This window comes from Rhinopithecus bieti, unplaced genomic scaffold (genome assembly GCF_001698545.2).
Source record: "Rhinopithecus bieti isolate Rb0 unplaced genomic scaffold, ASM169854v2 scaffold_7308, whole genome shotgun sequence".
In the NCBI taxonomy this organism is placed as follows: domain Eukaryota; kingdom Metazoa; phylum Chordata; class Mammalia; order Primates; family Cercopithecidae; genus Rhinopithecus; species Rhinopithecus bieti.
In genome coordinates, this window is record NW_016805423.1 from 834,842 (window position 1) to 860,077 (window position 25,236).

Consider the following 25,236-nt stretch of genomic DNA (forward strand, 5'->3'; position numbering starts at 1 on the left):
TAGTCCCAGAACGGTGCTGACTTTCCGAGCATCTTTTAGTCTGGAGATAACTGAGACCTGGAGGGGCCACTCAGGGATGTTCCTAACTAGTGTGGGGTGGGGCTAGGGATGGAATATGGCAGCTAGATATTGTCAAAGGTCATTACAGTTCACCTTAAGTTCTTGCCTTTAAATGGCTTTCTGAAAATCACCAGAAGCATAAGAGATCCAGTTCCTGTACCCTCTCCCCGCTTCCTAATCCCCGAGCCATGGCAAGCAGAGAGTGGGGATGAAGGAAGATACGGTACCCCTGACTCTCAGTTCTGCCTGGAGGCTCCCTTCCCGTCAGCCTTTCAGCAAAATGGAGATTAGGGGAATGTGTGTGGATTTACTCTCCTGAGTGTGTCCCACCTTTCCCCTTTTGGAGTTGGTGGACAGCCCAGCTCCACCAGTAGAAGGAAGAATGAAAGCGGCAAAGGACTTTGGGTAGTGGACATACCACCCAGGCAGGAGAAGAGGGACTCTGTGGAGCACACACTTGAGGAACTCTGTTTTTGAACTCCCCATGTATGACTGCACCACTTAAACATAGACCAGAAGCGTCGTTTTGAGAATTAGGACAGTTTATTGTTTGACCAACATGCTGAGTCTTTTCCACATTTTACACAGTTTAATGTGAAATCAACATGGCGGCTATGTCTTCTGAGCCCATAACAGATGGAATTGCCACCCTCTGTGCTCCTCACAGCCAATCACTTTAAAGGGATGGGTGAGGGGAAAGTGAGGGGAGAAGTGGACACACACCGCGAGATGCAGGCTGGCATTCGATGCTACGGAGGCTTCCCACCTCCTGAAGGAACCATCTAAACCCCTGCTGCAAGGATTTCCTGATGAAACCACATGCTTCTGGGAGTGCCAACCAGACAGGGGTCTGGAGTCCAAGGAGTTTGCACATTGAGATCCCAAGGTTTTGGAACACCTAAATAGTTCATGTCAAACAAAAATTCAAAGGGTGTCCTGATCTGTGTGGGTGCCCATGACAGAGTAGACTTGGGGACTGGCCCTTGTGCAGTAGAGGAGCCCAAAATGCCACTGATATTCTCACTCATATGCTGGGAAGAACCTAGTGTCCTAACCAAAGAGTAGAGATGGTCTGAGGAACACACCCACGCACAGCAGTCCTTGCTGTGTAATAAATACGGAGTCACATTTGTTCACACACAGGGCAGCAATGGATGAAAAATGGAAACTTCACTGGTTCTGATCACTCCTATCCTAATAAGCAAGTCGCCCTTCTCCATCCTGGTTTTCCTGCCTGTAGATAGGAAGAGTTGTGAGAGCTCTACTTCACATAGCTGTAACAAGGTGACAATGCCTCACGTTCTTTGGGGAGAGGTAGTTCGGAAACGAGTGGGCACACAATCTGCTCAGTTGATGCACACAGACATCCTTTTGTTCAGCTGCCCCTCACGTGGCTCAGACATGCCTCACCGTCCTCGGCTACCTGGTCCCATCTCATCCTGACAATCCTCACCTGCCTTCCATCTTGTGAAGGAATGAGGCTGCTCTACCTGCAGGATGCCGAAGCCAGGAGGGCCATCCCTTTATTGTCACAACTGGTACCCCAGGGGAGGGCCTCCCAGCACTGGCTAGCCACCAGGATGATGGAGACATTGCACCCCAGATGTGTCTGCACTCTTAACTACCACCATTTCAATCCTTGTTTCTGTTGCCAGAGACACTGAAACTGGTCTGGCCATTGCTCTCCGCAGACCTGGGAACGTGACTGAATGTTTAAGGATGACAAGAAGAAGAGAGCAGCGATAGACAGCAAAGAGGCCTCTGACCCACGGAAACTGCTGCCAACAGCTACCAAGCCAACTAGCCTTGGATCAGACAACTGCAGCCATGGTGCTCATGATTCTGATGTCACACTTCCATGATGATGTATGTATGATCACCCAGCAAGTTAGGAGTAATCAGAACCAATGTGTTTCCACTTGTAAATAGGCTGTTTGATTTTTCCATCTTACACTCAATTTTCCTGATGCCTGCAGAACAGGAGCTTTGTTGATAGCTTTTGAGATTTACCTCCCTCACTCCCATCATCCCAAAAGAGAAGGCCAAAAGAAGAGGATCCTGCTAATCTGCCAGGTCAGGCCGGGTCTTTGGGGAGAGGGACTGAACTGCTCAACTGAGAACATTTCCTCAAAGGAATCCTCCACTTTGCCCTCTGCTAACCCGTCTGGATTCAGCAAAGATGCAATGCTCTTGCTGGGGTGCTAAGGTGATGCCATGACATCTTCTTCAAGAGCACCTAACAGTTTATTATGGAACCTTAACTCTGTGCCAATTCGACCTGCAACCAAGGGGACAAGGATGGTGCCTGCTCAAGACAAAAATCAGGGAACCAACAACTTCTGAAAAAGAGGTCTGGCTGCCTTTCCACACCCCAGCAACGGAGGGGTGGAAACTGCACCTGCGGAAGGGAGCGTCATGGAACTGCTGAGATAGGAGGACGGGAGGAAGCCACCCTCAGCCTCAGAGGCCAAGGGGCTGGGGACAACCCAAACTCAAAGAGAGGATGTCGTGTGCATGCTAGGAAAGGCAGGACTCACTAAGGCCATGTCAAACCAAATGCTATCTTTTACTGCTCCTCTAGGCCTGGATGGAAAAACAGTCCATGGTGCCTTGGATATGTGTGCCCATGAGAAGGGAACTGAGTTTCTACTGTTTTAAGGATGTTTTTTTAAAAAAGCTAATCTTTAGTGCCAAGAAAATAAAAATCTACCATACGTTCATTCACTGAGACCCAGTACAGATCCCTGTAAATGGGGCGGTCTCAGAGGCCACAGGTGATGGCCCTCACTGCCAACCAGGCAGGACACTGTCATGTGGACTCCTGTAAATTCTCTCGAGGTAAGTAAGCACTCTTCCAACAAGCACCACTTGGGGGTGTGCCCATGGTGGGGGGACACTGGCCCACACAGGCATGCACACCCGTGCATATAAAGTACATAGAGAAATGGTGGAGATATTCCTGTGGGCTATGTTTGCCTGTAGTTTAACACAACTATGCATTATTTTATTGATGGCAAGACAATCACAAGTTATTTGACAATATTAAGTATTTCTTATTTCAACACGTTGCAGTACTTTTGAATTTCCAAAACTTATCACAATGCAAGTTCCAACTTGAGAGCAGGAGAAACAAGAATATACATTGAGCACATGTATCTCCGTGAGGATGTGTTTGTGGAAGGTGTATACACAAGTCTATCTCTATACATAATTATGTACACACATATAAAAACTAAACACATGACATCTGAAACACATTCAAACATTGGTCCTTGCCTTCTGCAAGAGGTGTTCAGTGGGATCCTGCTTCCTCTCTTCTTCACCTGAAGATAAATTCCTTGCTAGAGATGAGCTGTGGCTTACAGCCTCCTAGGCAGAGGGTGTGTGGCAGGCCCACTGCACAAATATCAGTCCTGCCAGATTCTGCTGCACTTACCACCTGCCATGTCAGATTAATTTCTGAGAAGTTTCAAAATTCATTCCAACAACCTTGTGGAGTTCAGCCCACCATACCCCAGATGGTCATTCATTCCATCTATGACATGCCCAGCAGCAGCTTGGAGGGAGAGCCAATGACAGCAGGGAGGGTGGGGTTTACATTTTGGCCAGACTCACTGCCCATTGCACCTGGCTCTGTGCAGGCTCAGGGCAGTAAGTCTGAGTCTATTTGGAATGCTGGCCAAGTAGGTTATATCACTTAGTGGGAAGAGAGAGGTCTCTTCAGAGACTTTGCAGGTTCTCAGGACTAAGCCATTCTCAGGAATGAATCAAAAATGGAAGAGATGGCTCTCTGGGGGCAAGTCCTAGTGCCCTGGGCAGCCTTCTGGAGACCCCACCTGAACCACACCCTCAGGTGACCACAGCGCAGCCACAGTAGCCAGAAAGATATGTCCACAAAGACTTCAACTGTGCCATGCCAGTGGGTAAAAACATAGCAACAAATCAGCTTTTCCAGAAAGCACTCAACAATATTAGAAGCTGAGGCTCTACGAACATGGATCTTTCCAGGTGGTGGTTCTGCAGACAACACCCCCACCTCCCCAATCACAGAGGATCAACTCCAGGTGGTACAGGCTCCAGCTTTCCTGACATCCAGGAGGAAGGCTTCAGGATGGCACGCTGCCCAACATCACACAGAGTTTCTTAGACTTGGCCCAGGCATGTGTACTGACTGCTGGGTGGACTGGTTAAAATCTTTTCAGAACTACACATGGCACCCCAGTCTATAAACCATGCACCACGCAGCTGCAATTGCCAACAGCACCCCATCCTTCTGATGGCCTCTTGCTCTGCCAGTCCCTGAGGGCACAGAGAACACAAGGTTGCCTGTACCCTCAACCCCCTTCAAGGCTTTTCAGGGATGGAGAAAGAGAGGTGGGAGCAGTTCCCCTGGGGGCTGCTGCCGGGCTGCCTAGAGCCCACAGTCCTTGGTCTCAGCTCCACACAAGGTTGACGACCCACTCTGGCCATGGAAGGACAGAGTCAGAGCTACCTTTTCAGAGGCTGATGTGTTCAACCAATGTTTGATTTAAACAGAGTAGGGCCTAGAGAGTGGGGCCAGATGGCCCCAGACTGAAGCCTAATTAAGTTGCTCAGTTAATTGTTATAATTTATTGGGCTGGGGATGGGAGGAAGGCAGAGGTGATGAAAGGTTCAAAGAGAACAGGAAGGAGGAGGTGTGTGGAAAGGTTCTCTATAAGTTTACAAATATACAAAACAAAAGCACATCTTTCAAATAAAATGACTACATTTTATCTGGCAAAAAATTGTATACACATGATTTAAATTTTTTTTAAATTTTAACAGTTTTTGGCAATCTTAATAAAGTACAATATATTACAACCAAACCAAAAAATAGTTGTTTAAGTAACAGCTGTTAAGAGTGATGTGATCCCTGATGCCCAGCCTCCCTCCCCATCCCACCCTACTCCTAGAGACAGAGAGAAAAGAAAAATCCTCCCATCTTGATAACTCGGTTCCCTCCCCCCTTAGGAAGCTAGCCAATAGGAAGCAACACAACAAGCAAGGAGTGTCATGGGAAGCCGCAGGTCGGCTCTGCATTAGCAGGAGCAGCCGCCCTCGCTGGCCGGGGGCTCCTGGGGTTTGTCCAGCTTGATGTCGATCACTGCAGGGGGACGGGCTAAGGAAGATGACTCTCCTGGAGAAGCTGCCACCCCACTCAGCCCTGTGCACTGTACCCTTTGGTTACTGCTCTGTTTCTCTGCAAACACCTAGGGTCTTGGCTCTTGGTTTGGCTGGGCTAGGAAGGATGCAATACCAACTCCCACCTTGCCTCCTCTTCCCTTCACCCGTCCACTTCCCCCAGCGCCTGTCCACCCAAGCAAAGCTTGTGTTGCCTGGGCCGTGGGATCACCATCTATACCAAGGCCAGGGAGTCCCTTTCCCAGAAGCCTTCCCTTGACCAGTGCTCAAATGCCAGCTCCCAGCCCTGGCCTCAGCCCGGTTACCTGTCAGCCCCACTCAAAGTGCAATGGAGATGAAGAGCCCGCTGGGTTCACATCTCAAAGCACAGGGGTATGTGGGCCTTGCCTAATTGGCAGCAGGAGGAAAACCCTCAAACTTTAGTCAGAACACATCACTTAGATCCTGAGGATGGCTATTGTGAGAAGCTGTGCTTACAGCCCCCTCGCCAGCCCTTTCCACTGGTGCCCTCAGTGGCTGTGGGCTAGAGAAGCACTTACCAGAACCACCAGAGGGACTGGTTCCAAATGCACAGCCAGGCTGGCTCTCTGCCTTCCTCATCGGGCTCAAAACCAACACTGCGTTTGAGATTTTAGCCTTGCATCAAACCAGACCTAATTAGAGCTGCGGATCAGGTCCTTCAATACCTCACAGAATTGCTCTTCCTAGACAGGGCTTTGGTGCCGGCTGTAGATGATTGCCCTGAGACAGGGGTGTGTGGGGTGTGGTGGTATAAGAAGCACTGTTTTGGAACTTCTTGCTGGCATCCTAAGGATGCTTTTGTGGCTCCTATTTGAGGACAACAGGAGAGGTTCTTTTGGTTTAAGCATTATGAAAAGTCATGCTTCTCCTGAAGTTCACATTTTCTTTCCTTGTCTTGGCTGTGAGAATGCTCAGAGCCAACTTTTTGGCCACCTCTAACAACCATGCAGCCATAGCATATATTTTGAGTATGACTTTATCTCTGACTTTTCTTTGCTTTTTCTACCTTTATTCTCCCTATGTGTGTGTACACACATACACATACGCCTTTATCTTGTGTGTACATGGGTATATGTATCTTCTACCATGGCAGTGTATAAATAAATGAGTAAATAGATAATAAGCCAGTGCCTTCCTTCGCACTGCCCACCACAGCCCACCTTTTGTTCTCTCTACTCCAGTCAAGCAACCTACTTCTCTACTGCCTATCATTTTTTGGCAAACCTACTGCCAGGAATGCCCTGCTGTTTCTGCCAGCTGCAGTTCTATGGCCCATGCCAGTAGTGCAATCCCCTTCTGTATTGCTGGCCTAGGCACAGGCCTCCTTGAGGTCTCCTGGTCTTCTCTGAGTGCCCCTCTGAGCCCAGCCAGCTCTCTCTCAGCATAGTGGCTTCCCAAAGTCAGCTCTGGTGACAACCATGTCACACTCTGCTACAGAAACAAAGTGTCCATGGATTTCTTACTCTGGCATTTAAGGCCTCCCCATTTAAGGTCACCCCAACCACCTGTTGACGCGAGTTCATCCCCTTCCCTCTATCACACACCAAGCCTCCACCAACCAGATTTTCCGCACTTTAAACACGTCTTATGCTTTCCTTCTTTCCTTTGTTCTTGCTGTTCTTTGCTTCTAGAAGTGATGCTCCCTCCCTGACACCCAGCCTTCCTCCCCATTTCCACCTCTAAAAATGTCCTCATTCCTTGATCCAGGGTGCACGCGTTAGTGGCCTCTCCTGCTGAGCGTTTACTCTGTGCTGAGCACTATAAATGCGCTACCTCACTTCCACATTAGACCTCGTGCAGTGGGGAGTAAAAGAGCCACCTTCCAACTGGGAAGCTGAGGTGCCCAGGTACAAACCCAAGGCTATCTTGACCGCAGCCTTCTACTTTCAATGACCTGGCTGTGCTAAGCCCCTTGTGGACCAGCTTCTCAGGCTCAACACTACTGACATTTTGGGCCAGACAATTCCATGTTATGAGCAGGTCCTATACACAAAGGACGTTCAGAAGCATCCCTGACCACTATCTATGAGATGCCAGTTAAACCCCATTCCCCCTCCCCCAATTTATGGCAAGTCAAAACGTCTGAAGACATTGCCAAATGTCCCCTGCGGGGAGGGGAGGAAAGGGCTATCAGTCCTGGTTGAGAACCAGTAGTCTAGCTTAAAGCTTGGCCACTGTTACAGTATGACGTTCTGCCCAGTATTGAAGTCACCTACTACCACTAAAAAAATCTCATGTGCAATTGGAGTCACAATACTTTTGTACACTGCACGGCAGTAGTTCTCAAATGGATTGCATCAAATTTTTCTGGGATATTTGTCAAAAATATGTCTCGCTGGGTCCTACCTTGGTAGATGTAGCGATGGGCCCCAGATGTGTGTTTTTAACAAGTTCTTTGGAGAGTCCCAACACAAAGACATCCAGGAAACCAATTCTACTGATACTCCCCGAACAGCCCTGTCCAAAGAACTTTCTCCGATGATGGAAATATTCTATATCTGCATTGTCCAAGATGTCACCATTAGCAACATGGGCAACTGGCCACTTGAAAGGATGCTAGTGCAAGTGAGGAAATGAACTTTCAATTCAACTGCATTTTAACTAATCTAAGTCTGAAGAGCCACATGTGGCTGCAGAATTGGAGAGCACAGGCCCAGCTCTTCCGCTAGGAGCTTTCACACAGGCTCTCGTTTAATGTCACCTCCTTCCTTGTTACGGCACATGCTGCTGAAACGCAATGCTCAGGGGCCGCTTGCTGACTGAGAGGATAGGGAAGAATGACTGGACCCATGTCCAAATAATGCGCCAGAAGGGGAAACTCACGGTTTCTCATAAGCCTCAAGAGGTTTGATATGTGCCTTTCCGGCAGGCATGGCCACAGCACACCCACCTCTTCCCTCTGGGTCAAGTGTGGCCCATCGTGGGCCACAATCACTGCCCACTGTCCCTTCTCCCTGGTTCCTGGAACAGTGATGGGTGGGTCCAGACAGCCTGTTACAAACTTACCCCCTACTGCTGGGTATGCTTCCGCAGTCCCAGCGCCTCTGACTCTACTGCAGCGCAATCCTCTCCGTATCTGGAATGTCAAAGCACACCACAGCCCCACCAGAGAGTGCAACAGGGCTGTGGAATCCAATCATTTGGATGTGGTTCCAGCTCTGAATTAAGGAGCTGGGAGGCCTTGGGCATGCTCTATCTGGTTTGGGGTGTCACTGTCCTCACCTGTTTAGAGCCACCTCATGAAGTGCCCACACTATTGCTGTTCCTTTGCGTAAGCCAGCCTTATTCAGAAAGAGTTCGGGGCCCATGCGATGGAGGCATACTGTATTTGAGCAGAAAGTGGGGGTTGGGGGTTGTGTATGAAGAAGCAGTAAGGGGCTTATGGCTCTACCATTTGGTGGCCCCTTGGCCTCTACTTTGCTGAGAGAGACCAGTGGAAGGTGCTGCTGGGCAGAAGTATTGGCCAGAGCGGCCCTGAGGGGGCCTCCTGTCTTGAATGCGAAGAAGAGGTGCAGCAGCCTCCCATCTGGACCTGCAAGATGTCCAGATGGAAGCCTCAAGCCACACGTTCACCAAGCCCTGAGCCGAGCAAGTGAGGCCAAGTGTGAACAGTTTATACAGCGCCACAAAGCAGTGCCTCTGTGTGTCTGCTCTCAATGTTGAACACAATTATGAACATGACCCCAAAGCACCCACCTTCGAAACACCTGAAGTTGGACTGTGAGTAAGCAGAAATGCCAGCACCCCAACGCCAATGAAGCAGAGTGACAGCTGCCTCTGCCTGGTCCCTCTGGGACCTCTGGTGGCTGCTCCAGCACCTGCCTCGTGAGAAGCCCAGCAAGCTGGCTCCTGGGCAGAAGTGAGAGGATGGGGGTACATCCACCTAGATGAGGGGACCCCATAGGTAGAAAAAGGGACACATGCCACATCGCCCTGTGCAGTCTGTTTGCAACCTGCCCTGTATCCTTTCTCCCAAGGGGCCCAAAGGTCAGTGGTAGCTGGATGAAACGCTAGGCATACCAGGACGATGATGAGCTCGCTGTCACCTGCACTCAGCCCAGTCTCACCTGATTGTGGGCCCAGCCTGGAGCCCTGAACAACGCGACTCTGGGAGAATGTGAATGAAATGATCACCACTCACCCTGGCCAGTGTGCCGCACCTTGGGAGCTGGTGGGATGGAGAGCGGGCAGTGCAACCCTTCCCCTCGCTGGCAGGCACAGCGGAGATCGCCTGCACCTTGTCTGCCCCTCTCCCTTGGTCCTGCTCCTATGTTTGCCCTACAGGTTGGCTTCTGTATGTTCCTGGAACCTCAAAGGAGTCCCATGTGACAGGTGACTTCATGGGGGCTCTCTCCTGAGCTCTGGAGCCTGGCTCTGCTACTGAGAGCCGTGGGGTGCCCTAGTCAACTTTCTGAGTCTCAGTTTCCTCATCTGTGATTGCAGTCTTATAACTGACCAACCAGGAGATACTCCTCAAACCTCCTCCTCTCGGCCACTGCTTGTCCTCTGGTGACACACAGACCATGGGACTGCTGGGGCACCTGCTCCTTGGTGAGCCTTCCTGCCTGCCCCCCCGTCCCCTGCCCGGGGGATGGGTCTCGAGTCTGCTCAGAGAGCTCCTTGACGAAGGCTGGAGAGGCCCAGCTTCCCTCCAGGCCTGTGTCAGGCTCCCCCTTGCTGCAGCCCTGAGACTCCCAGTGTCCTGCCTGCCCTGCCCCAGCAGCTCCATCAGGCCTCCAACACTAAGCTGTGTGCTCCTCTCGCTTTTTATTCTTATCAGCCCGAAGGTGCCCTTCCATCTTCCAAGTGCCCTTCTCCGATCTGTCAGGGATGTCTACCCTCAGAGGCCTGTGGTATCAGTGGGGGATGCTGGAGAGCTGCCGCATAGGGACAGGTCCATTCTAAAGGATGCCAGCCAGGGATCTGCGTGCCTGGTTTCTGGTGGCTTACTCAGGCGGGGACATCTGACTAGGTGCAGGGGAGGCCCAGGTGTGGGCAATGCCTTCCCCTGCTGAAACAGTTTTCATCTGATCCTCTCAAATGCCCTTAGAGAGACAGTGTCCCACATGGAATAGGGCTGGATATGGAGGAAGCAAGCCCGAGTGTGAATCCTAACTCTGTAACTGCTGTGTGACACTGGGCAAACCAGACTACCTCTCTGAACCTCCGTTTCAGCATCTAGGTGTCTCTTCAAGTTGGGGCTGGTCAGTGGGTGATGTAACTGTCCCACAGACCAGTGGGGAGCCTCAGGGGCTGTTCAGGGCTGGGCAGAGAAGGCAGGCGGGACAAGGAGGGGGCATCTGTCTGAAGGGAGTAGCTGTCTCGAGTAGACTGAACCATGTTGAGATCATATCCCCAGTGACAGAGCCTTCCCTGCAGCGGAGACTCTGCCTGTGTTCATGAAACCCACACCCATGCTCACTGTAAAGAGGGGCAGTCGCTGTTTCTCACTCCCCACCCCACAGCATCACTCTGTGCACACCCCTTTGGTATCTTCCTGCTATTCTGGAAGAAGTAGATGGTTAGAGCCAGATGGGGCTCCAAACCATGGGGCTCAGCTGTATCCTGTCTAGAGGAGGCCCTGTGCCATTCGCGGCAGGCTAGGGAAGGCCAGGCAGGGACTGGGCGAGTGTCTGTCCACTGCACTAACCTTCAGTGAATAAATGGCTCTTATACTTCTTTTCACTTACTTGTCAAAGGAAAAGGATACTCCCTTCTTTGCTTTTCTCCTGGACATTCTCCATTCCAGGTAGAGCCGACGCCACACGTCGAAAAAGCTGGAAAGATGAAGAAATGCAGCGTGAACCCCAACCCTGACCCTCCCCTCTGCTCCTCACTGCGCCTGTACCCTCTCCCCTCTTCCCCTCCCAACCTGCAGCTTTACTCTCCCATCCGCCCAGCGGACGGTGCCCTCAAAGGCAGGGGCTATGCTACATTCTCTCTCCCCCACCTGCAGTGCCTCTCACAGCATCAGGTCTGGGCAGGCCTCAGTAGCTCATGGAAGGAACAAAGCTGTGGACTCTTGCCCAAGCAGACTGGCCACAAGGTCACTGGGGTAAGCTTAGGTCACGGCAGTGACTGCAAAGGACCTCCTCTGGTGCAGAAAATGGTTTGGGCCTCCAAGTGACAGGCCTTAAGGTGGGTTTCTGCACACAGCCCTCATGGGGACCAGGCGTGGGGAACTAATATGACCTTGAGAGGAATGACTCTGCTCAGGGAGCCCTGCAGGTCCGGCGCCAAGGCAGCGAACAGCAGGGCCAGGGCCACATGGGCACAGTGGCGAGGCTTCTCTGAGAGCGTGAGGGACGCAGGAGTGTGAACACAATCTTGTGGGCTTGTTTGGATGTGGAGTGTGGGTTGTTGATTGTGTGTGGGAGTGTGTGTGCAGTGTATGTGTTTTATCTGTAGGACTGCGTGGAGAATGTGTGTGTTGTGGGTGATGGGTGTGGGTAGGTGCATGTGTGTTTGTGTAAACATACGGGAGAATGTTTGTGTGGTGTGTATGAATGTGTGGTATCTTTGCGTGTTTGTGTAAATGTGGGGGGAATGTGTCTATAGTGTCTCCTTGGTAAGGTGTGTGTCTTGGTACATGTGGGTTTTCTGTGTGTGTGTGTTTGTGTGTGCGCGCGCGTGTGTGCGCGCGCGTGTGTGTGCACGTGTGCGCGTGCCTGAGTGCACATGGGCTACCTCGTTTACAGGCCACTACAACCCTTCCACCAATTCTGAACACACATACACTTCCTTACCANTTTGGATGTGGAGTGTGGGTTGTTGATTGTGTGTGGGAGTGTGTGTGCAGTGTATGTGTTTTATCTGTAGGACTGCGTGGAGAATGTGTGTGTTGTGGGTGATGGGTGTGGGTAGGTGCATGTGTGTTTGTGTAAACATACGGGAGAATGTTTGTGTGGTGTGTATGAATGTGTGGTATCTTTGCGTGTTTGTGTAAATGTGGGGGGAATGTGTCTATAGTGTCTCCTTGGTAAGGTGTGTGTCTGCGTACATGTGGGTTTTCTGTGTGTGTGTGTGTGTGTGTGTGCGCGCGTGCGCATGTGTGTTGGGGCAGGCGTGGGTGGCAGGGGACAGGTGGCAAATGGCAGATAGGGTGCGGGCAGAGATGGAATCTTGGAGGTGACAAGTACAAGGCAGAAGTATGAGGCACAGAAGACTCTGAGCTATGCTCTAAATGCTGGTCCCCCTGCAAATTGCTATGTTGAAACAGAATCTCCAATGTGACAGTATAAAGAGGTGGGGCTTTAGGAGGTGCTTAGTCAGGAGGGTAGAGCCCTCATGAACGGGACAAGCGCCCTTAGGAACGAGGCCTGAGGGAGCCTGTCTGCCCCTTCCACATTGTGAGGATGCAGCAGGAAGGTGCCATCTAGGAGGAAACGGGCCCTCACCAGACTCTGAATCTGCCTGCACCTTGACTGTGGAGTTCCCAGCCTCCAGAGCTGTGAGCAATACATTTCTGTTGTTTATACGCTACCCTACCTATAGTGATTTGTTACAGTAGCCTGACAGGACTAACCCAGGAGCACTCCCTGCTCTCCTCACAAATACGAATTACAGGAACTGGGTGGGCTCTGGGCTCATGCCCTCCACTGCATGAGCTCTCTGAAGACAGGGTGAGTCTTATTCATGGCCTCACCCCAGAGCCCAGCCCCAACTGAGCACCTGGGCTGAGTGACAGGGCTAAAGGCCGTGAGGGCCCAAGGCGGGAAGCTGCTGGTGGGTGCAGCACGGTGTGAGACCCTTGTGGGCGGGCTGCAGAGGAGGCTCGGCGGGAGGGTAGCTATTAGTAGGCAAGGGTACAAAGGACCTGGGCCATCCTTCCTGAGCTTTCCCTCATGGCATTGGCCCTGGGCGGCTCCTATCTGCCTGTCTGGCTCTCAAAACGGTCACAGCCTCGACTAGTGGCCAAAATGCCACTAGGGATTTTGAAGGGTGCTCTAGGGTCAGGTACGGGTTTCTGTGAGTGGATATGCTCACATTTAGATCCAGGAGTCTGCACTGCATGGAGACTCCTCTGAGCCACGTAGGGTCCGAAACTGACCACATTTAACTCCTGCTAAACCACTGCGTGGGTTCCAGAGCACTCTGGGGGTGGGGGCATCAGTGCCTCCCTGACCCTGACTGATGAGGCAGATGCTACCTGCCCTATGGACCTGCTGGTGCTGCCCTCCCTCTGCTTCCCTGCTTCCCATTACTTTAGCGCTCCCAAAGAGCAGCAGCCCAGTCTCTCCTCCACGCCCCCCGGGAGCAGGAAGGACCATGGCAGCTTCAGCCCCACACCAAGGGAGGCTAGGAACAGATGGGAGTGAGTGGAGCCCTGCTGAGGGCACTCCAGTTAGGGTGGGGCGCTGAGTCCTGGAGCTTTGGGGTCCCCAGTGTCACACAGTGTCCCTTCCACTCTGTCTCTTCTTGTCACTCTGCCAGCCCACCCTCCCCATTGCCACCAGCACTGTTCGCACGGGGCAAACCATCACTGCATCCAAAAGGCCAGTGCTGCATACACAGCTTGCCGAGGGTTCCCAGCAATGCGGGGTGGCAGGGCAGAAGCGAATGCCAGGCCAACCACACTCCTCACCCAGAGTCTCCTCCCCACACCTCGGACACCCTGCAGCCACACCTTTGCTGTTCCCCTGCTTGGCATGCCCTCCGTCCTCACCACCTCTCCAAGTCCTATTCGCATCCCCAGTGGCAGGAGTTCTTAACCTTTCCGTGAGCCAACGACCGCTCTGGCAGTCTATGGACTCCTTTGAAGTATGTGAAATCAATTACATAGGATGATAAAGGGAACTACTGAGTACTGGATACACCTCATCGACATTTGTGCTTCCTTATGAACACACCGAACAGCGAGAACTAGTAAGAGATCTAATAACTACGGTGACACTGAAACACTGATGCATGTAAAGTTCAAGATACCTGCAACACTATGAGGTGATGGGAAGGCATCTGTGATTTCTACTGGTGGTAAAGCCATAGGCACCACTAATACGACTGAGTGTCATTGCCTACATTAATCACTGAAGGACAAACAGACGTCCTTCAGTGCTATGGACGGGTTAGTGGTTAGTGAAGATAAAAGGTGCAATGTTTTCCAGCCCTGTCTGCTGACCTGCTAAATTCCATCCACGGACCACTCAGGGGCCCTCATGCTGCAAGGCTCGGCCCTAACTCCACTGCCTCGCCCTCCTGTGAGTTCCAGCCATACCGTGGTGGGCTCTTTTCCCTAGGCCTGAGTTGCCCTCCACAGCCCTAAGCACTTGCTAAGTGCAAGGCATGAACCCCAAACGCTGATTGGATTGAATTTTCCTGCACCCGTCATCCGAAGTGGGGTGAGGGGCTAGGGAACCACTGCTTCCCTCAGCCACCTGGAAGCTGGTGGCTGGACACTCTTAGGGACTGCTACGCGGGCTGTGACTGGCCACTGCTATGGTGGCTGGTGACTTACATTCTCCAGTCGCTATGCCCGGAGTGCTCCCTCCCTCTCTTAGGTTTTACCAGCTCCGGAAATTAGCTCTCCCCGCCCTGGGCGCATCTATGGGTGTTCTGGTTGGCTGCCCCAACCCCGCCACCAGCCCCTCAGGGCAAGGCAGGTCTGAGCCTGCGGCTGACCACAGGACCACACCGTGACAGGCCCGGTGCCAGGTGTGTCCTCACCTGCTTCACGTTGTAGCCAGTCTTCGCGCTGGTCTCAATGAACATGACGCTCAGTTCTTTGGCGCGCTGCTCCCCCTCCTCGATGGTTATCTGCCTAGAGATGAGGGGAAGGGGGGAAATCAGTTCAGCAGAGGAGCAGCCCCTGGCAGAGATGAGGAGGGACCCACCCAGCATGGCAGAGGGAGCCCACCAGGCCCTTGGTCAGCCCTGAAGACAGGCTCTGATCCCAGGGGTCCCTCCTGGGCACCAACCATAGTCTCTCTAGCACAAAGCGGGCACCAGGGAACAGTAGGACACTATCCCCTTCCCCCACTCCTTCCTTCATGTCTTCTCAGCTTCAAAGCAGGCCCTGGGGTAGGGATGCCCCACGCCTGCCTTTCCCAGTAGTAATTACTGCAGAGCTTGTGCTTGTGAAGAGATTCAAGCCACACAGTGCCACTCTGGGTGGTACTATTAGTCACATTTTCCGTATGAGAACACCAATGCTAAAAGTGTCTCCCCAAAGCTACTTAGCAGAGAGGGCTCCATGATGGGGCAGGCAGAAGTGGGTGAGGGTATGAATGGCCTAGGTACCCTTTGTACTGGGATTTGAGCCCAGTTTTCCTTACTTTAAGGACAGAACTCTAGTAAAGCAGGTTCTAATTCAGATGATTCCTCAGGTGGTCAAGGGACAGTGCAGGAAGCCTGCACTGCTTGCTGGAGTCCATGGCCTGTCACTTTATCTGCCCAAGTCAGGGTCACGTGAAATGAGTGGAAAATGTACACACATGGTACCTCAGTTCTCCCTGTGCATGGAGGGCAGCGTGGAGGAGACTCCTCAGAGAAAGCTTCATGCCAGACGCAGCCACAAACCAGGCTAAGCAGGCTACAGCTATAGGTTTGTGGTCTGAATGCTCTGCATGCTCACACCTAGGGCCCAGGGTGTTCACACCCCCATGCACACTGGTGCGGACACTTCACAGGCACAGACAGTAAACAGTACACACACTGGGGCTTAGGGAACTGCTGTGTTTGGGGCAGTGCTGTGGCCATGGCAGGGTCTTAGACCATGCACTGCTGGGCCAAGCCAGGTGCACAGGGCTCTGTGTAGACAGCACACGGAGGAGTGTCCCGCCCCTGTCTGGTGGTGGAAGATAGGGCTTCACAGATGAGACACCCATGGGTTAGAGTCTACCAGGCGTTCTCAAAGCTCCTAGTGTCTCAAGGGACCTTTTCTGGATGCATGGTCAGAAGCACAGACACACCACCCATGCATCCCAGAGCTCCCTGTCCAGGAGCAGCTGGAGAGGAGTGGAGGGTGGTACCCTGCACCTGCGTGCCCTTGTACCTACCTCTTATCAGCCAGGTCCGTCTTGTTGCCCACCAGCATGATGATAACATCACTGCCCCTCTCTGTCCTGACGTCGTCGATCCACTTAGAGGTCTGTTGGAAGGAGTTGAGATCTGGAGGCAGAAAGTGAGGAAAAACTGAAAGCCAGGGCCAGCCACCAGCAGGAGATGGGAAGGGGATGTGTGAGCCAGGAGCAGGAGGGAGGGTGAGCATGTGCCCTCAGATACCCAGGGAGGGGTGCAAGCTCAGTCAACACAGATCAGCCGGGTAGGGCCTTTCAGAGGGAACCAGGCCCTGCCCTGCAGCCCTGGGAGCCGCCTGCACTGTTTAGCCGCCCTTTGTGGGAGAGGAATTGCCCCATCTGGAAGATCATGGTGTCATGATTTGCTACATGAAATAGTGGCTTTAGGGGCCCGCCTGAGAGTCAGACCTGACTCTGGGGATTCAGAGTGGAGTGTGAGAACTGGGTCACACGTGTGTGCATATATACACACACACACACACACACACGACTTGGCAAGTTTGGAAACAGTGAGGGGTGGGCAGAGGAGGACACAGAAGCCTCTAGGGAAAGAAGGACCCTACTGAGTGGCCTCCCCACCAGGGGAACTCAGGAGAGTTAGGGGAAGGCCAGAGGGATTTCTGAAGAGAACCCTCAGGCTCTGCAGGTGAGAGGAGGGGAAAGGTGGCCCCAGGACTAGTCAGGGGAGCCAGGTGCACTCAAAAATCCAGGAGAGACAAGGCCACTTCTTGGCAGCCTGACCTCCCTCAGCTGCCATGACAAGCCTTGCAGGGCAGAGCAGCTATAAGGCAAAGCCCACCACTCTGCAGCCTGCACACCCAAGGGGAGGGGAGGCAGCTGTCCTCAGAAGCCGCAGTTTCACACAGCCTGGTATCCCTTCTGATGTGCCTCAGGCCATGTGAACTCAGGCCCTTGTGGGCCCAGCTCCCACCTGCACTCAGGTGTGGATGGGGCCTATAGTCAGAAGAGGGGTGGACAGAGGTGGCAGGCAGAGCCAGGGCAGCAGGATGGGTGGTGGGGGCATGCACCAGCGTGGGGTCACACATGCTTCCTTGTGTGATTTTAGGGCTGCGGACAGCACCTAGGGCATCCGCCCACTTCACGGTAACCACAGCCCTGAGGGCTTATCAGGTGTGTTCCATTACACCAGCCTTGCAGGTCTGGCTTCTGCATCGGCCCCTGCCCCACCCCACCCCACCTCTGGCCCTGTGTGCCCTCGAGGCTGTGCAGTCCTGTTAAGAACACCTGCTCTGGCCTGAAGAGCCACAGTGCTGGAGAAGGATTACCAGTCTACTGCGCTTCCAGACCCCCTTGGCCTACCTTCCCAGGGAGTCCTGCACCCACAGCTGCTGGGCCGGGGTTGACCTAGGGACCAGCGTCTTCTCCCATGGTGACACACATACAGAAGTAGCTCCTTAGGGAGCTTTCTGACAGCCAGGGAGAGGGAGGGTGCAGAGAGGCTGGAGCAGAGCCAACCTTGTGAGCATCTGCTCACACCACATGCTGGCCCCTGCTCTGAGCAGGGCCAACCTGGCCCTGTAAAACCCTGCCTGTTGCAGGAGGGTGGGGGGCAGTGGAAAACATGTTGGTGTTCAAAGGCAACTCACCACTGCTCCCTGCCTTTCTGCATTTAGGGAGCAATCACACACGTGTGCACACAGATGCATGTGCACAAACATGCATACACACACACGCATACACACAGGCCTGGCCACGGTCACACCTGGGCCCTGGAACCCCCAATGAGCCACCCTCCCTTAGGCGCAGACCCTCACTCACTTGTGATGTCGTACACCACCACAGCCACTGTGGAGTCCCGGATGTAGCTGGGGATCAGGCTGCGGAACCTCTCCTGACCAGCTGTGTCCCAGAGCTGCAGTCGCACCTGTTTCAGGGAGGGCAGGACCACAGGCAGATGGGTCAGTGGGGCAGTGAGGTCCTCCTGGTCCGGGGAACTGGGAGAGCTGGGCTCTGCAATGCTGGCACCACCAGCTCCAGTCCCCAGTGTCGGCAGGGGCTCTCAGTGGTGACCAGCTAAAGATCCTAGGGGATAAGCCCAAAGGAACCTTCCCTGTCCCTCCCAGTCCTAATATTTGGTGCTCACCGTGCGGTCCTCCAAGTACATGGTTTTTGACAAGAAGTCAATCCCAATGGTTGCCTGTTAGAGAAAAGCACAGAACAGTCAAAACCAAAAGGTCTCATGCAAAGGGGCAAAAGCCTGGTGACCGCAGGTGGTGGCATAACCAGCAAGAGGGGACGTCCATGTCAGGTCTAACGTGGCCATGCTCTGTCCTCCCTGCCCCTCCACCCACTACTCAGCGGCCCTCTTACTGAGGGATCAAGCTGAGGAAAGATGGGGGTGGCCTTTATAGGGCGAGATCCTCTCTGGAGAAGGAAAGTGCTTCGGGAGCAGTGAGAGCACCGTGGTGAGGAGGCCTCCCCAGGAGCAAGGCCACTCAGGCCACTCAACACACATATCCTGCTCTCCCCACCTGGCCTCCCTGCCTTGTTCCCCTTACAGACTAATCTGCAGCTTCCAAAGCCTCTTCCCGCTGCCCTAAAGCATGGGCCTGGGCTCAACACTGGCCTCGGGAGGGTGGGAGGCAGGGGGCAGGAGCAGGCAGCTTGCTGCTGTGTGGGAGCAAACAGGAGCATGGCTTTTCTCAGGTGCGGGCACTGCAGACCACCCAGAGTGGCCTCTTGCTGGGAGGCCCCACTGGCTCTTTTCTCCTCAAGCCAAAACGTTGGAAGCTGTCACCAGCTCCCCTGTGCCACACCTATGCCTCTTCTGCCCTGGCACCTGCGAGAGGCAGCCAGTCTTGTGGCCAGATGGCCAGGATTCTGTGTGTCCTTGGGCAGGCCACCAACCTCTCTGGGCCTCACATGCACCCAGTACCTGTCAGGAGGACTGAGATGCTGTCAATGTAAAATGGAGATATCATTGCTATATAATCAATAATAACAAAGACTTGGACACAGCCCAAATGTCCAGGGCACTGAATAAGCCTAGTGTGGTACATCCATGTGATTAGAATCCTTGGCAGCTGTTAACAATCACATTCTTGAAAACATATTTAAGGATTTGGGGAAATGGTCATTCAGTTAAAAAAAAAAAACAGGTTATAAAGCATCATGTGGCGAGTGATCCCAATTAGATTAACTCAAGTAGATCCATGAGTATTTTTCATGTTTTCTTCGACACTGAAGTGAAGGGAATCTGCTAAAGTGTTAATAGCATCACAGTCTGAATAGTGACAGTGCATTTTGTTTCCTTCATTACACTTTTCTCTACTTTCCACAATGAATATATAACAGTTCTAAAATTAGAAAGAGTCCTTTGAAATAAAGTTTAATAAATAAGTTTAATTGTGTGGAATGCCATGATTTTCTACTGCAAAAAACAAAACCAAAGGAAGCCCAAGAAAGTAGAAAAGGTCATGTCTCCAGGCCCCCGAGGCTGAATGCAAAGGTGTGCACCAATGTGTGTGCACAAGTGTGCATGTTTACATAGTCACACTCCCAAATCGTTCCACAAAGGACTGAGGGTGGCTGCATCCTCTGGGAAGCTTGCTTCATAACACAAAGATATGGAGGGTGATTCTATGTTCCGGAGCATATGATGCTAGAACGAGGGCACTAGACAAACACCTTAGATACAACCCAATCAATCCCTTACTTTGGAGATGAAAGAACAGACGAAGAGGGTTAAAGGACATGCCTAGGGTGACTTCACTCATCAGTAGCAGGGCTGGGAAGATCAGAGCTGCAACCTCGGCAGCACCTGGGCTCTTTCCAGCCCAGCTTCGCATACTGTAGCCACCGAGGGACAAATCTGCAATGACCAGTGCTTGTGGATGCAGACTTTTTCCTTCACAGGTATATGTTAGATTGACACTCCTTGTCTTCTGATTCCCTTATGGAGAAATGTACATAGCAGGTAGAAGTCTCTCAACTCCTCAATGCTCAACAGGCTCCCCAGGAGTGACATGCTCCTTTTGTAGAGTAACCCTTGAAAGAAAACCAGGTGTATGAGCTTAGGTCTGGTGGCAGGGACTGCTGGTTGTCCCCAGTATGTAGTCTCCCCTTCTATAGTAACAGAATTCTGGGTGTGCAGATGGACTCAGGGCTGCCCCAAATAAAGACCATATTTCCCAGCCTTCTTTGCAGCTGGGTGGCTACATTCTGGTTAATGGGATGTGAAGGTGATGCAGGCATATTTGGGGACAGGTCCTCTGTGGGCAAGAAGTACCCACAGCTGCTCCCTTTCCCACTGTCTGGTGGGGATGAGTCATAGTGGCCCATCCAGATGAGGATGACAGAGGAGCGATGACATCAACAAAGCCTGACTCCCTGACCCTGAGGAGCTACTTCAGCAGCGCTGGACTGCTCAGATTGTTCTATTTTGTTTAAGCCACTGTTATTTTGGGTTTCTGTTAACATAGCCTAACTATAGCCTAACTGACAAGCAAAGAACCATGAAGAAATGTATCCCTCAAAGGTAGGCACCCGATGGCAATGCTACTGGTAACTGTAATGATGACAACCCCATCACACCTCACATGTCACAAGGCACTTCTGCTTCCATGAAGGGCAGAGAAGTCACCAAATGAAACAAGGAATTGTGCTACTTGGATGAAGTCCCAGCAAAGCTCAACCCAGTGGCCTCCATAATCATAAACACCATTACTGAACATCCATATACTTTCTCTCACATCCCATAACAGCTTGACCAGAGGCAGCAACGAGGAACCTGAATGAGGCCAACATCCCATCTTCTCCAGCTCTCTCTTAATTCCCACTTCCAGCTTCCCCATCAGAGAAACCTCTGGTCCCTTAACTGTCCACTCCCTCAGACCTGTTCTAGCCACAATCTCCATCTGACCAGGCCACTGAGCCACTGAAGAACTTCCATAGTTGTGGAGATGGTGCCAAAGCATAGGCATTGTGTCTGGGTGTAACTGAGCCCTCAGCTCTGCTCAAAAACATATTCCTAAGTTTTGCTTTCAATAATGGCTGAGTGGCTTGTATCAAACAAACCCTCCCACAGAAAACTATTTTAATATCTGGAAAAATACAAGAAATAACAATTTGCAAGCACTGAAGAATGATCAAAAGCAGGACAAGGCAGGGCACGGTGGCTCATGCCTGTAATCCCAGCACTGTGAAAGGCTGAGGCAGGAGGATCACTTGAACCCAGGAGTTTGAGAGCAGCCTGGGTAATATAGTGAGACTTTGCCTCTATAAAAAATAAAAAATAAAAAATAATCAGGTGCAGTGGTGCCCACCTGTAGTCCCAGCTACTTATGAGGCTGAGGGGGAAGAATCGCTTGAGGCTGGTAGGGCTGAGGGTGCAGTGAGCCATGATGACACTACTGTACTCCAGGTGGTCAACAGAGCAAGACTCAGGCTCAAAAAAAAAACAAAAAAAAAAAAACAAAAAAAACAAAAACGTATGCAGAGGTTACAATCGCTGAAGGAATGCAAGAGAACTAGGTAGATTCTACATTAAATCAGTTTGTCTCCTGAAGAAACTCCCCAGTCCCACCAAATTAAAAGAACTTCAAAAACACCTCAGACTCCACTGAAACACCAGAAAGGCTGGCTTTGGGAGGGACAAGATCATCTCAGGACTGAGGGTTACACCAGAGGACTAAGAGAAAACCAAAATAAATCTATTGCTATGGTCTGAATGTGTCCCCTGCAACCTCAAATTCAAATGCTGAAACTTAATCCTCAGTGTGACAGTATTAAAAGGCACATCCTTTGGGGAAATGATTAAGTCATGAGGACTCTGATCTCTTGAATAGGATGAGTACCCTTATAAAAGATGCTTAAGGGAATGCCCTGGCTCCCCTCTGCCATGTGAGGACACAGTTTTCGTCCCTTCCACCACGGAGGACACAGCATAAAGGTGACATTTTTGAAGGAGAGAGCAACTCCTCACCAGATGCAGAATCTGCTGGAGGCTTGATCTTGGAAGGAAATCCCAGACTCCTGAATTGTGAGCAATAAATGTCAATTGCTTATACATTACCCAGTCTATTTTGTTACAGCAATCTGAATGGATGAAGACATCTGTCTTAACAAGGTCAATACATGATAACTAACCATTCCCTAAAAAATATTAACTGCCCATCATTTAATTGCCTATTAAAATAAAACAACACTCTTCAGAGGAAGGTAACAAAATCCAGGACTATAACTTATTATTCATGAGGTCCACTGTATAATAAAAAAGGACTAGAAATGTGAAGAAACAGAAAATTCAAGCCATAATCAAGGGAAAAAGCTCAACAGACCCCTACATGACCCAAATGTTGAATTAGTAGACAAAGACTTTAAAATTCTTATAAATATGTAAAAAAATTTTTAAATAAACAATGGGTGACTGTCAAGAGATTTATGAAAATTCTAAAACAAAACAAAATGGAACTTTTAACACTAAAAATTATAATATCTGAAATAAAAATGCATTGGATTTAAACAACAGTAGCTAGGACACTGCAGAGGAAAGCTCAGTGAACCTGAAGACAGGCCAAAATAAATTGCTCAAACTGAAGCACAGAGAGAAAAACGATGCAATAAAAATAAAGAGAGCTTTAAGCACTCCTAGGACCATATGAAGTGAGCTGATATAAATGCAATTAGAGGCCGGGCATGGTGACTCATGCCTAAATCCTAGCACTCTGGGAGGCCGAGGCAAGCAGATCACCTGAGGTCAGGAGTTTGAGACCAGCCTGCCCAACACAGTGAAACCCCATCTCTACTAAAAATATAAAAATTAGCCGGGTATCTCGGCGGGCGCCTGTAATCCCAGCTACTTAGGAGGATGAGGCAGGAGACTCATTTGAATCTGGGAGGCAGAGGTTGCAGTGAGCTGAGATCGCACCACTGCACTCCAGCCTGGGCAACAGAGCAAGACTTCATCCCCCAAAAAATAATAAAATAAAAAATGCAACTACAGTATCTGAAGGACAGTGGAAACAGATGCAAGCAAAACCATCTTCACAATAGCCCCAATTTCCCCAAGTTAATTAGAAACATCAACCCACCGTTCCAAGAAGTTCAGTGAACCTAAAACAGGGTAAATCTGTAAAAAACCAAACCAAGGTTTGTCATAGTCAAATTGCTGAAAATAAAAAAATAGAAAACCGTAATAGCAGCCAGAAAACAGAACAACACGTGACATACAAGGGAACAATGGTAAGAATTAGAGTTGATTTATCATCAGAAATAATGGAAGACAGAAGACAAGGGAATAACATCTCTAAACTGCTTAAAAAATAAAACAAGACACACACACAAAAACCCTGTCAGCCTAGATTTCTATAGCTGGTGAAAATTTTCTTCAAAAATGAAGACAAAACATAAACATTTTCACATAAGGGAAAGTCACATAATTTGTCACCAGCAAGCACTCATTATAAGAGATGCTTTAGGCTAAAGAGAAATTTTGTAGATGGAAATTAGAATCTTTAAGGCTGGAATACAAGTGCACCAGAAATGGCAAATCTATGGGCAAATATAAAAACATGCTACTTGTCCTTGATTGCTTCCTATCACAGTAACAATGACATCCACAGTAACAACTAAACATCTCAGCACTTCATCATTTCCCAGCTCTTGTACTAACTGCTTTAGATACATTACTTAATTTAATCTGGACAATAAATCTATGTGATGAGTTAGGCTCTTCTGTATTCTGTGTCACTGCTAAGAAAACGGAATACAAGAGATGCTAAGTGACTTGTCAAATGTCCACAGCTGAGACTGCAGTCAAGATTCAAAAGGTATTTGCAAAGTTGTCTCCATATGTCCAGACTTATCCCCACACGCCTCCAGGCTCTGAGTATTTGTTATTTCTCCTGTTTAAAGAAAGCCTCTTCCTAGGCCCTCTTGGCCCTGGCCTTCTCTGGATGATGCTTTCTCAGCCATCTCCTTTCTCTTCTGTATCTCAGTCTCTCATTCTCTACTCACTCTTTCCTTTCATCCAAGAAACATTCTCAAGATTCTCACATCTTTGAGTGGAAAAATCCCTCATTTTCACTAAGTTGCTCTCTAGTCATCTGCAATCTCTCACCTCTTCTCAATGGGCTTCTTGGAAAAGGACTTCAAACCCACTGTATCCATTTCCTCTATGCCCACCCATTTCTCAACTAGGTCACTCTGGTTTCTGTCCCTCTGCTCACAGCTCTTGCTATGGGCATCAGTTGCCACTTCATCACCAAATCATGAGGACACTGCACAGGCCAGACACAACACACTTGACCCTGCTGACCATTCCTCTTCTATGGCATTTGTTTCTTCTTTGCTTTCCATGACTTTACTTGTTTCTGGCTTTCCCTGTCTCTCTAATTGCTGTTCCTTATTGTTCTCTTGTAGGATCTTCTACCTCTCTTTTCCTAAAATGTTGGCATTTCCTACTGTTTTGTTTCAAGGGGAACTCATTTACTCTCGATGCTTCACATATGATATACTGATCAGTTCCCAATCTATAACTCAGGCCTTACCCCTGTTCTGAGCCCCAAATCTATGCATCCAGCTACTTACTACAAATCCCATTTAATTATCCACTAGACAGTTGACTAAATATAGTATGTTCTGAAAAGAGCCTATCATCTTCCTCCAAATCTGCTTCTGCTATTTTTCCTATTTCAATAAATGGCACCTTGACCACCCAGGGCGCCCATGTCTCTGGAACCTTGAAAGCCCTCCTGAGTTGCTCCTCTTTACTTGCTGTCTGTTCCCTCACATCAAATGAATACTGAACTGGTTACTTGGCCTCCTAAGGGCTCTCACCAAGCTCCCTTTTTCTCCATCCCCAACCCCACTGCCCTAGTTTAGACACTGAACTTCTTTTACCTAAATAACACCAACAGCTTCCTGACTATCCCTCATGCTTTCCACTGTAATTAATCTTTCATGTAGCAGGCAGGATGTCTTAGTCCATTTTCTGCTGCTGTAACAGAATACCACA

At 50.5% G+C, this 25,236-nt stretch overlaps 1 protein-coding gene across 1 annotated transcript in view; it reads right to left on the reverse strand.

The window, feature by feature from the left end:
• Positions 1 to 583: 583 nt before the first annotated feature.
• The window catches only part of RAB6B (RAB6B, member RAS oncogene family), a 69,005-nt gene continuing 44,352 nt past the window's right edge, over positions 584 to 25,236 (reverse strand). Inside the window, exons 3-8 of the mRNA XM_017872423.1 lie at positions 18,364 to 18,417; positions 18,039 to 18,144; positions 16,239 to 16,350; positions 14,908 to 15,001; positions 10,955 to 11,021; positions 584 to 5,185 (exon numbers count right to left, since the gene is read on the reverse strand). Of these exons, the coding sequence (XP_017727912.1) occupies positions 5,121 to 5,185; positions 10,955 to 11,021; positions 14,908 to 15,001; positions 16,239 to 16,350; positions 18,039 to 18,144; positions 18,364 to 18,417 (498 nt within the window). The 3' untranslated portion in view covers positions 584 to 5,120. The remainder of the gene's footprint in view (positions 5,186 to 10,954; positions 11,022 to 14,907; positions 15,002 to 16,238; positions 16,351 to 18,038; positions 18,145 to 18,363; positions 18,418 to 25,236) is intronic.